This window comes from Piliocolobus tephrosceles, chromosome 9 (assembly GCF_002776525.5).
Source record: "Piliocolobus tephrosceles isolate RC106 chromosome 9, ASM277652v3, whole genome shotgun sequence".
NCBI classification, from domain to species: domain Eukaryota; kingdom Metazoa; phylum Chordata; class Mammalia; order Primates; family Cercopithecidae; genus Piliocolobus; species Piliocolobus tephrosceles.
This window is the reverse complement of record NC_045442.1, coordinates 73,351,522-73,364,684: the sequence shown is the minus strand read 5'-3', so window position 1 is coordinate 73,364,684 and position 13,163 is coordinate 73,351,522. Positions and strand designations below refer to the sequence as shown.

Sequence of the window (13,163 nt, the reverse complement as noted above, 5' to 3'; positions counted from 1 at the left end):
ACAATAAAGCTGGTGCTTCTGCCTTTGCTACCTGGCTCACAAATAACCCATTTGGCTTCCCAATCACTCTGATACCTAAAACTAGCAGAAATTTATGCTCACGGCTGGAATGGCTCTGTTCAGCCAGAAAGCAAAAGTTTATGACTGAACCCTTTGCTCTGAAATGAAATCTAGTCTCTTTGGCGCGACTTTATTAGGCCATATTGTACAGCGATAGGAGACATAAGTACCCAGAATCTGCTGTCACTAAAATGGGACTGGGTTGGCAAGCATTTTTGTCCTCACACTCAATACTGTGTCCTAAAATGGGAAAGCTGAATAGAAATTAGGGATGCAAATCAGGGCTGTTTTCTGAAACTTTATTTTTAATTGAATTCAATATAGTCATGTCATTGCTTCTGTATCTACACAACCCACATTCCAATGGAGATTAAGCTATTATTGGGGTCACTGCATCAATGGAGAGAGACTAAGTAGGTAAATCTGGACCCCTGAAATATTATTTAGGCTAATTATCACAACAGCCCAAATACTTGGATACACATCTTGTGCTTAATTATCTAAAAGCTTTCTCTGTAACTGGCTCCAATATCTAGCAATAGTTCATGGAAAGCATTCTTTTTCATCTCTGGTTCAAATCCTTTAGGCTGTAATCTATTCTTCTGAATCTCTGATCCTCAAGGCATCAGGAGAATACTTGCCCCTTATTCTTCAATGTCTTTGAGAACAGCTCCTTGCTTCTCAAAGTGTGGTCCTTCTATGGGAAGCATCAGTATCATCTGCGAGCTTGTTAGAAATGCAGACTCATAGACTTGACCCCACCCCAGGACTAACGCATGAGAAACTGGATTTTACCAAGACCCTTGGGTGACACACATGCATATCAAAATATAGAAAGCACTGGACTCCATGTTTCAAAGGGCTTTTATTAAGTAAGCCCTCAGACACATCCATGGGTAAGACCTTGTCATTTGTTAACAGCAGTGGATGGTGGGATTCTCACCAAACTGTCTAAAATAGTAAAGATCCTTCAAAGGCACAGGCAACTCTCTAGTTTTTTGTGTCATCAAAAGCAAGCTCCTCATTCCTATGTGGATTCAAACGTTCTTTCTAACTCCCTTCCTCTTCTCCCAGTTTTTTTTTTTGAAAAGATTGTTTTGGCCTCAATTTTAGAATTTAGGGGTAATGAACTTGCCAAATATCACCTTCCCTGGGCTCAGTCTACTTCCTGTTGAATTGTTGTTTGACTTTACTTTGGAATCTGAAAAATGAAGACAAGGAGAAGACAAGGAGGGCTGAGTCACAAGGGGAAGATAGAATAGGCATGAGATGGGGAGGGACGGGGCTTCCTCTCCCAGAGGAATGCAGGCAGGACTTCTAGCTAGTAGGAATAACTCCAGTTAGATTGGTGGCAATATACCAGTTCTTGAGAGTTTTGTCTTTCAAATTCAAGCCTCCAAGTTATTGGATTTAGAATTTAGAAAACCATAAGCCACTTGCTAAGAAGCCCAAGATGTTCCGTAATGAAAAATTTCCCAGAAAATATTGCTCATACTAAGAAGTTTTTTTGGAAGTGTAAAAATGACCCAGTTATACATACTCCCTGGTAGATCCTAAGAGTGCAGATTTTTTTTCCACGCTCAGAAGCAGAATTGGTTGACTTCATGTCCCACTAAATGCTATGAAGTTATTCATGCTTACTTATGATTAGGTGCCTGGAAAAATTGTTCTTGTTTGTTTAGGTCTCTTTCTCCAGTTTTATCTTGCTTAGTTCAACTCAGCATATATTTACTCAGCACCTCTTATTTGCAAAGTACTGTACTGCTTGTTCTAGAAGATGCAGAGCTGAGTAAGACAGCCCTTCCTTTAAGGAGCTTTCAGTCGATACGGAAATGGAATTCTACTTCATTGTAGTTCTCTTCAGATGTCAGGGGAGTCAAATGCTGTGATAGTACTTAACGCTAATCACCACACATGGAGCACTTACTAAGTGTCGGGTACTGTTCTAAGCATTCTGTACTGATCATCTCATTCAGCCCTCACTGCCTCCTGAGAGATATGTTCAGTTACTATTCCCATTAAAGCAGGGACAGCACAGCACATTGGTGAAATGAGGAAAGGCCTCAGAGAGGAGGTAGTTTATGACTTGAAAGTTACAGGAAGCATTGGATTTTGACAACTGAAAAAGGTCATAGAGAGACATATTTGTGATAGAAGGGTCAAGGGAAACAGAGATTTCAGGATGGGAAGTCAGGAGAGGAAGTTTTTAGATTAGTATTTCCCATCTTCTTGAGCTGCTCCTTGAAATAAAGGATTCTGTGATGAAATATCATGTTCCGGCCGGGTGCAGTGGCTCACGCCTGTAATCCCAGCACTTTGGGAGGCCGAGGCAGGTGGATCATGAGGTCAGGAGATCGAGACCATCCTGGCTAACACGGTGAAATCCCGTCTCCACCAAAAATACAGAAACAAAATTAACCAGGCATGGTGACGGGCGCTTGTAGTCCCAGCTAGTCAGGAGACTGAGGCAGGAGAATGGCGTGAACCCGGGAGGCGGAGCTTGCAGTGAGCCAGGATTGCGCCACTGCACTCCAGCCTGGGTGACAGAGCCAGACTCCATCTCAAAAAAAAAAAAAAAAAAAAAAAATAGTCATGATCCCCCCTTGGAGATTTACAGTTCCTCTTAACATGTTAAATACTTTAAGGAGCATTGCACTAAAAGTAAAATAATAAAATTAAATAAAACAAGTTGGCTTTGTTAAATTCTGTGCTTCCCAAGTTCATTTCATTCATTCAGAAACTATTATTGAGCTATGACTATGTTCCACGCATGGTTCCAGGCAGTGGAGATTCAGGTAAAAATCTGTGCCTTCGACATTTCCCACATTCTAGTAGGGGCCACTACAGAATCCCCTCCCCATTCTCCTTTGTTTCAGATAACACCTGCTATTAAGTTTTGTCAAGTTCATTCTGTGAAGTATTAGTTGAGAATAATTCTGCCTTTCTGGAGCAGGGGAAATTGTGGGAAGTTAGATTTTTAAAACAGAGTGGTGCCATGTTGTGAACCAGCACAGTTCCAAGTGTGGTCCATGGTCCATGGATGGGGACTGTGAGCTGTTTGATACTCATCCATGATGAGTTAAGTACAGAAGATGAGAGTAAGTGCTTAGAAACTTTCAAAGCAATTGGATGGATTAATTTTATATGGGTTGTGAATCTATGATAAAAATTTTGGATTTGTACCTCACATATTATCTTTTCATTTTATTTTTTTTTGTAATTCTTATTTATTTATTTATTTATTTATTTATTTATTGTCTCATCATGTTGCCCAGACAGGTCTCAAACTCCTTGGCTCAAACGATCCTCCTGCGTTGGCCTTCCAAAGTGCTGGGATTACAGGTGTGAGCCAGTGCCTGGCCTGTAATTCATTTTTATTAGCTTTTGCAAAAAAATTGATATTAGAAATAAAAGCTAAACCCTGGTCCCTCAATCTCAGATGGGGTGAGAAGGGCTGCCCTGGAAAACCCTGCATACGAAGCTGAACTATCCTGAGGTTGGTTTGGCAGATACCTGCCTGAAAACATTTACTTCCTGCTCAATTTACCCAAATAATTATTTTCAGTGGTATTTTTAAGAAACCTTATTATTTGAAGGACATGTAAAGATGTTCTTTACTATTAGCAAGGTTGCAAAACCGAATTCCTATTTGGACAGAGAGTGAATAGACCCATCTTTAAAAAGGTCTCTTAACTGTAAACACGTTTTCTATATTGGAGAGAAAATTAAGGAGAGGGTGGCAAAACCTTCTATGCGTTAAAAAAGAAGGACCAGTTTTCTGCCACATGTGTAACACTTTAAAAAAATTTCTCAATAATTATTATTTTAAAAAGTTCTCATATCACTCTTGCTGTTAACCCCTCCTTTACCTTCATTTCCTCGGGCACTCTGTCTTTCCAGAAATAATCCTGGTTGGGATAATGGAGTGCGGGAAAATGCCATGTATTCTGGTGCTGTCTTTTAATCTCTCTCTGAACACCTCATGTGGGCTGATTCTTTTTTCATAGTGCCTGATGGAAGAAATCTCATCTGATAGTCTGCAGCCTACTTGTCTGGGAGTAAGAGATTTGGCCCAAGTCCACTCCGAAATTAATATTTGGAGTTGTTTATTTATTTGTTCATGGCTGAAGCAGCCAGTTTTCTGGCATTCCATCAAATCCCCCCAAAATTGTTTTAACTGACATTGTCCTGAAGCCTTTGGAAAAATCTGAGATCTTTTTGTCCTATTCACACATTCTGGAAAATGCTCTCTGAAATAGGCCATAATTGTGGAATGCCAAATTGTTATGGAGTCCCTGAAATCCAAGCAACTTTCAGAAAGGCAGCTGAACTGAGTCCACATCCAAGAAGTTCAGCGTTGAGATGCAGTCTGGCACAGAGAAGAAATACATTCTGAAAAGGTGCAAATCACTATTCTCTTCTGCTTTCTTCCTTTGGCTTCAACTTGATCACTAGTTCGCTCCACCCCAGAAAGCTGTGCAGCGAGGCATTCTCTGTGCTGGCACCATTGGAAACCTCAGCTAGCAAGACTCAAACATTTCATTTTGTTCATTCTATGAATTGCTTTTAGGATTTGCAATTATACTGAAGAACGAAGAGGCTAAGAAGAGGTAGAGAAGGAGATAACCATATGCCCTTTGATAAAAACTGGGGCAAGTTTGTTGACATTGGAACATAGAGGGAAATAGAGGAGGAGAGAATCTGACAAGTCCCATGATGAAGTCTTCTTAATGCCTTGGTGGCCTTAACATCGTACTTTTCAGCAAGAAATGAGAAAACGCAAGATTCAATTAAACTTTTCCCCTTGACAGAGCATGCTGTTGAGGAATGGATACAAATGACCCCTCATCCATTTTAGTAACCAGCTCAAACATTCATCAACTAGAGCCCATCAATTTTGATTTCATGTTTAGTATTGTAGGCAAAGACTTGACACATTTTGTGGGGTTTTCTTGGGGGATGGGGTCAAGATAAATACGTTTTAATGGCATCTGAGATATGCCAGTCAGTTCATATGACTGCATTCTGTTTCAGACAATCTTATTATAAAGGACAGTGACAATGTATTGTGTAATTTTTATATATAAATATTCATTGAAATGTGGCTAATTCTTATTAAGCACTTCTAAGATTTAAAACTGGATCCTTTACAAGAAGAATATTCACTGAAAATTCAGATAGACTTTTTAAAAACAGTAAATCTAATAAGTTATTGTGAATACACTAACCTTCTACTAACCGTTTTGGGCAGTGTTAGTGTGTATATGTTACGACTCATCTCTTCTTATTGCAGCTATTAACATAATGGTCATTGGCTTTTTCTAATTTCCTTTTAGTTCTTTACTTTTGATATACATACTATAATATATATTTGGATTAAAAGAGTATGCCTGTTTTCAATTAAATAAGGACTGGTATATGACAGTCTTTGGAATTATTTGTATGACTTCACAGGTAGAGATGGACTTTTGCAAGATTATTTGGCTGTAATCAACACAGTTATTCAGACTCTTTACTGGGAACAGAAATCCTGACGGCTGTAACACGCTCCCAGCCAGGAGAGTTGAATTTTTCACATTCACCGGGCTGTTAGCATTAGGGAAACACAGTTTCACTCTAATCAGAGGAAGCATAAAAAATAAAAGGCATCATTACCAACCCACCATTAGTGACACATGCGGAACGTGGAATCAGGAAGGTGTGACTTCCCACGGAGCCAAGGCTGAGGGTTCCAGTTGGAGGGTATATTTGATGGGGGAGCTGTCTGCTCACGGATTGGTGTGAAACCATTTGCTTGGGAGGTTCAACTAGACTGGTTGAAAAATTAGATAATGAAGAGTAGATAAATAAGACAGTAAGAGGTGTAGGCAAGCTAGTTCATTGGCTCAATCCCCTGTTCTCACTGATGATCCCGTGTGTATTTGATGAATAAGGACCCACAGAGCATCACCTGCTCATCTTTGCTAGGCACTCTTCTAAAACAGCTGGGGTTTGATGTGACAGCCAAAGGATAAATTGCTGCCTCAGGAAATGCTCTGCCTTTGACTGATTGCTGAATGGCTGGCAAATTAATTCTGGCACCTTTCCCTAAGTCATTTTGGTCCCATTCCTTCATTTTTTCTGCTGAGAAGTGTGTCTTCACATTACAGTTAAAAATACATTGACAACACAAATGTGGGGAACAGCATGTACTATTTTAGGAAAGAAGTTGTAGGCTAGGAAGTTTCCATTTTGTGTGACAGAAACCACACTTTTATGCTCTGAGAGGAGGCTTGAACCACCCTTTCAGCTAGAGCCAAAATGGATTATTACTCCTTGCTAGATGTCTCTTAAAGTCATGGGCTACAGAGTTTGGGCTTTTGAGTGCTTGACGGGCTTCGGTTTGGAAATTTGATATTTCCCTCTTAGGTACTTGTACGCAGCAAATCCTCCCCATCTGCCCAAATCCTAACCCCTCTATCTTTGTGTTGGATAGTTAAGAGTGTGAACTCTGAATCCTGTTTGTACCACGGATTCACTTTGTGACTGTCAGCAGGTTTCTTAACCTCTCTGTGCCTCAGTTTTATCATCTATAAAAGGGGAATTCATAATGACAATAACTCCCTTCACCTGGTCCAGATTTCTTTGTTCACTTTCATTTTCTTAGTATTAAACACAAGGTTTTATTTATTTATTTTAGAGACAGGATCTCTCTCTGTTGCCCATGCTGGAGTGCAGTGGTACAATCATAGCTCCCTGCAGCCTTGAACTCCTAGGCTCAAGCTATCCTCCTGCCTCAGCCTCCTGAGTAGCTGGGACTACAGGGATGTGCTACCACATGTGGCAAATTTTTTAATTTTTTGTAGAGACGGGGTCTTGCTGTGTTGCCTAGGCTGGTCTCAAACATCTAGCCTCAAACTTCCTGCCTCAGCCTTCCAAAGTGCTGGGATTACAGGTGTGGCCAAGGATTTAAATTCAATATATTTTGCACTGACATTTTTTCTGTCCTAAGAATGCATTGTATGAGAAATGTACACTTTTGTTTTTGCTTTTCAAAAATAAGTCGAAGATATCACACTCGAGACTTAGAATAGTAACCTTGATAGAAGGTGACAATTTCAGCCCTTGGGTCGGTATAAAGACTGAGGTTCTGTTGCTGAGTTTGTGATGTACTATGATGTCATGACTCTGGGTTCTCACTCCTGACTCGTCTGATGTGATCAGCCTATTCCTGTCCTTGTTCTGGCATGACTTGAGGATTAAATGATCTCAGTATTAATTATAATTACTGATTCTCCTGCTCTTATGTTTTACATAAGGGTTTTAAAAATCTTTTCAATTGTGATAAAATACTCATATAAAATTTGGTCTTAATCATTTTTAAGCATGTAGTTCAGTGGTACATTCACATGGTTGTGTGACCATCACTACCATCCACCTCCAGAACTCTTTTTATCTTGTAAAATGGACACTCTGTCTCAGTTAAACAATGACTCCCCATTCCCTCTCCCTCTAACCCCTGGCAACCACCATCCTACTTTCTGTTTCTATGCATTTGAGGACTCTAGGTACCTCATGTAAGTGGAATCATAACATAGTTGCCCTTTTTGTGATTGGGTTATTTCAATTAGCATAATGCCTTCAAGGGTCATCCATGTTGTAGCATGTGTCAGAATTTTCTTCTTTTTTAACACTGAATAATATTCCATTGTAAATTACCAGACTTTGTTTATCTAGTCATCTGTCCATGGACAGTTGGGGTGCTTCCACCTCTTGGATATTATGACTAATGGTGCTGTGAGCATGAGTGTACAAATATCTCTTTGAGATGCTTCTTCCATTTCCTTTGAATGTATGCCTAGAAGTGGAATTACGAATCCAGTGGTAATTCTATGTTTAATTTTTTGAGGAACCACCATACTGTTTTCCACAGTGGCTGTGCCACTTTACATTCCCACCAACTACATACAGTGCTTGAGAAGATGACAGTGTAATTCAATTAGCAATTTTAGCCTCTTTTAAAAGTGAAATTCCTTTACCAGAAACCTCAAAAACATATTGACTATCCATATGGAAATAGTGTTAAAGATGTGGAAATCTTAAACAGATGGCGATGACAACGGATTTAAATGCCCCAGCATTTATTCAGTTGATTCGATGCTACTAGGTCTAGTGTGTAGAGATTATCTGCAGGTCTACACAAGGATGTGGAAGAGGCATTTTGTTTTCTAGAACATTCTGTATTTTTTTCTACTTATTTGACTTTTAGTCCTCAAGCATTTCCAATTAGCCACAAAGGCAAACTTGCAGGAAAAAAGATGTGGAAAAATCATTAAAAGTCAGATATATGTGGTCAGGTATATCATAATCAGATATATCTGGTGCTTTCTCCAGCAAAGAGAAAAATATGGGGAAGTAAATACCGGTTTTGATTTAATCAGAAAGTAGAACAGATCCTAAGATGAAAAATACATGCAATCAATAATTCCTGAATGAACGACTCAATAAAACAATTTTTGCTAAATTCAAAACAAACATGAATGATATTGTTACCCTACAAAGAATGTGTTCCTTCTTATTTAGAAAGTTTAGTGATTCACCTACAATAAAATTTGATATAAAGAATAGCTTCATTAGGACACAAAGGCATGAAATTCTGACCAAAACTAAAAGAACTTTGTTAAAACCACATTAGTTGAGGAATACCACCAATGATCGATAATCAAGGTTTATATTTTCATTATTTTTGATAATCAGTTGTTGTATTTAAACTAGACCATAAACAACACATTATAAAAGAACACATATGAAAAGAACAGGCCGAATTCTTTTACTTCAGGAATACTATTTGCCCATAAGGCTCTAGTATGGGGATTTATAATTAGTGAGACCTCATATAGTATCCCATTCATTAATAAAACAAATTATGCTAATACTGTTTCCCAAATATTCTATATTCCAACATTTTTTTTTACTAAGGCAGATTAGGCTTTCTTCAAATTAGTTAGTGACCTTTGCTTATAAGTCAAGCATATCTTTTATTCAAAAAAAATTATTGAGATCCTATGGTTTGGAGAAATTAAAAAGTTCATGCTTAGCTAAACACATCGCAGTTAATTTTTAAAATCATACCATTTAGCAATAGAATTGGTTGAGTGACTTTTTTTTAAGGACCCCACTCTGGGAAAGGCCAATTTGTAGATAAACAGCTCATACCCAGCAGCACTGCCTAGCTAATGTCTCACCTGTGGGAGTGGGTTGGAAGCAGCTCAAACAAATGAGGTTAACCTACATAATCTAATCACCCAGACTGAGCAAAAAAACAGACAGAAAGCACAGAGTCAGGAAGCCTTCAGTTTATTTCTAATTATTTTCCGGCTTTTGTATGCTGGAGTATCACCAAGTAGGTGGTAGGTGTGTCCTTGCCCACTGTTCCTAGGTCCCCTTCTGATACACTTGTTGCATTTCTCCCAGTTAACTGACTGGCCACAGGCAAGATGCCTTTGAATACAAGATCAGCACAAGACGTTCTAAAGAGCCACTTCCTGTTGGCGGGGTGGCTTCCTCTCATCTTCCTCTTAACCAAGCCCCCACTGGAAGGGAAGCCTGAGAGGTTGCAGCCAAAGACACACAGCTTGCCCTCCTTCCCTCAGGGAGGCCTGTGAGATCCCTAAGCTCCCAAAGTGGCTCAACATTCTCCTTGTAATTCACCAGTTTCTAAAGATTGACTCCATTGTAAGCCCGCAGCGGTGGTGCACGCCTGTAATCCCAGAATTTTGGGAGGTCGAGGCCAGCAGATCACTTGAGGTGAGGAGTTTGAGATCAGTCTGGCAAACATGGTGAAACCCTATCTCTACCAAAAATACAAGAATTAGCCGGGCATGGTGGTGCACACCTGCAATTCCAGCTACTCAGGAGGCTGAGGCAAAAGAATCTCTTGAACCCAGGGGGCAGAGATTGCAGTGAGCTGAGATCCCACCACTGCACTCCAGCCTAGGTGACAGAGCAAGACCGTCTCAAAAAAAAAAGAACATTTACTACACTGTGAAATCCTTCCAGAGATACCTAGCATGAAGAGGATTGCTGGGAAAACCAACTAAACTTGACTTCTTAGAGAAAATGCATATTTTAATGAAATTTGGAGCAAGACCTCTCTGAAACTAACATTTTACCTTTTCTGATATTCCTTGTGAGGTCAGAAAAATCTGTCATTTTGTGCAAAGTCGAAATATACTGTTTCATTATAATATGTACATGCTCATTATAAAAGCCTTCGACAATACAGGAATCTATAGAGAAAAAAGTATCATTCTACCACTCAGAGGTAACAACTGTTAGTGTTTTGATATAAAGTTTCCTAGATTTTTTTTACGGCTTTACAAACACTCAGATAACTATAGGGCATCTAAAAAATAGGATCAGATTATATACACTATTTTATAATGTGCCTTTTTACAGAATTTATGCATGAACAGGTATACATTTTCATTATAATTTTTAATTGCTTCTTAGTATTCCATTGTATGTGTGCCATTTATGGTTATTTCCCATTTTTCATGAATAGAAAGGATGTTCTTGTATGTTTTTTTAACCTATGTTTTCCTGTTTCTTTGCTATGAATACTTAAAACGGAATTGTTGTGTAAAATACTATGTACTTTTATAAATTTTGATAGTAATTGCAAAATTGCTCTTCAAAACAGTTGTATCAATTTCCTTGCCCACTAATGTTGTGGGTGAGTGCCCATGTCTCCACACCATTAGAAGTCATACAGATTAAAGACTGGGTACAGTGGCTCACACCTGTAATCCCAGGACTTTGAGAGGCAGCGGCAGGAGAATCACTTGAGGCTGGGAGTTTGAGACAAGCCCGGGCAACATAGCAAGACCCTGTATCTAAAAAAAAAGAAAAAAGAAAAAAATTGCCAGGCGTGGTGATGCACACCTATAGTCCCAGCTACTCCAGAGGCTGAGGCAGGAGGATTGCTTCAGTCCAGGAGTTCAAGGCTGCAGTGAGCTATGATCCACTGTACTCCAGCCTAGGCAACAGTAAGACCCTGTATAAAAAAAAAAAAAAAAGGAAAGAAATCACACAGGTTAAAAAAGAAGTGGTATTTTAGAAAGCACACATTTTATGAATTTAGGGTCACTGAGGGCTTTATATGGGTGCAGAGGCTGTGTTCCTGATTGCCGAAAAGGTCACCATTATCTAACCAGCGCATTCATTTGTTTGCCTGAGAGTATAACTCAGGTTTCCCTTTTACAGCCCACCGTCATATTTTAAACTCTCCGCATGTGTTCCTTTCCTTCAGATTGAGGAAGACACGTGGCAGAAATACTACTTGGAAGGAGTCTCAAATGAAATGTACACAGAATATCTCTCCAGTGCCTTCGTGGGTCTGTCCTTCCCTACTGTTTGTGAGTAAGTGACCATTAACTGGATACTCTCAGGGATATCGAATGTGCCCCTTGCAAGAAAGCCTCCCACCTCTGCTGGGTACAGTCGGAGCACTTGACAATTGCTAAGGGTATCCTGTGTGCTCGGCCCCATGTGAGGAACAGAAGGGTGGGTCATTACATGGTCTCCACCTGGGGAATTTCCACTGGCCCCACTTTTCTTCACAGGCCTGAGAGTCTTGGACTTGGATTCATCATTTATGCTAACTTATGAACTACAGTTATCCTGCATGCCTTCTGTGATGTGGACACATTTATGCACAGTGGCATAAACCCCTGCCTGTCTGATTCTAATAGGGCAAAACAAATCTTGCCAGCCCCTCAATGAAAGGAATTTTCATCTGTCTTCCAATCAAGTCTGATCATAGAGACAACAGAGAAACTACTGCAATAAAGCCATTCAAAGTGCTTTCACCCTTTGCTGAGGAAATGTGGAACCAAATATACAGAAGGAGGCCTTGAGCCCCCACAGAGGCAACTGCCATGTTATAATAATAACAAGTCTTAGCTTCTCTTTCTACTGGCTCAGCAGGATGGATCAAAGCCACCTGCCATGGCCACTGCAGGTAGAATAGATGGTCACCTATGGGGGATGACCTCAAGAGCTCTACGTGTCTGCCATGAGGCATGACAGTGCCTCAGATTCCTCACTTAGAATCCTCATGTCTGTAATTGCAGCACTTTTGGAAGCTGGGGTGGGAGGATCACTTGAGGCTAGGAGTTCAAGACTAGCCTGGTGTCTTGAACCAGGTGTGTGGTGGCACACACATATGGTCCTAGCTACTCTAAGGACTGGGATAGGAGGATTGCTTGAGCCCAGGAGGCTGAGGCTGCAGTGGGCTATGATTGCGCCACTGCACTCCAGCCTGGATAACAGTGAGATTATATCTCTAAAATAATAAAAAATAATAATCTCAGATGTTGAGTTTAAGATGAACGAGGTCTTTGTGCCCATTGAAAACACAAACTTCCTGAGGTTGGTGAAACATTAAGCCTGATCTCCTGACACCTTAGCAAAGGATTTGACAAGTGTTCTTCTCACTGGGGAAAAACAGGGGGATCTGGGAGCTCACTGGGCTGAGGAAGAAAAGCCATTTGCTTGCGCTTCCTGCCTACTTACAAACCAAATCACCTTCCGGAAAGAGAGGTCTGAAGACATCCAAACAAAACCGATTGGGCTTTACCACAAAGGAGAGGACAATCCTGGGTGCCCTTGGCCTCCTCTGTATCGCGGTTTTCTTTCTGTATGCAGGAGGGAGGGAGGCGGAGCGCTTGGTGGCTTCGTGTTTACCTGGAGCCTCCTGTCACTGAACACAGCAGGTGCACTCTGTCAGACCCTGGGCCCAGACCCTAAGCAATCCAAAATGGTTTGGCTGTTTACTGAAATTTCTCACCCTGTCTCTAAGCGAAAGTTTAAATGCTAAATGGACTGGAAAAATGAATAGGTAATTGATTCGGAAGGAGTTATTTTCTGAAAATGGATGCCCTATTGTGACTCCCATGTGTGCCTTTCTTTGAGAGCTCTTTCTCTTCCTGCCACTGAGAGGAGTTAACCATTCAGAGGCATTGGGTCCTGGAACACTGAGGCTGTCCCAGGGGATCTCCCCCTCCTTGGAGCTTGGCTTGCCTAGGATAGAAAGCCCTGGGGGAAAGCAGGCTTTTTAACAG

The 13,163-nt window shown here is 40.4% G+C and overlaps 1 protein-coding gene across 9 annotated transcripts in view; it reads left to right on the top strand.

The window, feature by feature from the left end:
* The window catches only part of KCNMA1 (potassium calcium-activated channel subfamily M alpha 1), a 756,034-nt gene that overhangs the window by 585,917 nt on the left and 156,954 nt on the right, over nt 1–13,163 (top strand). For all 9 annotated transcript variants that reach the window (XR_002730119.1, XM_023204859.1, XM_026455332.1 and 6 more), the window contains exon 15: nt 11,351–11,460. Coding sequence is in view for 8 of the 9 variants with exons in the window: in XM_023204859.1 (XP_023060627.1) it covers nt 11,351–11,460 (110 nt within the window). In the remaining variant the exon portion in view is untranslated. The remainder of the gene's footprint in view (nt 1–11,350; nt 11,461–13,163) is intronic.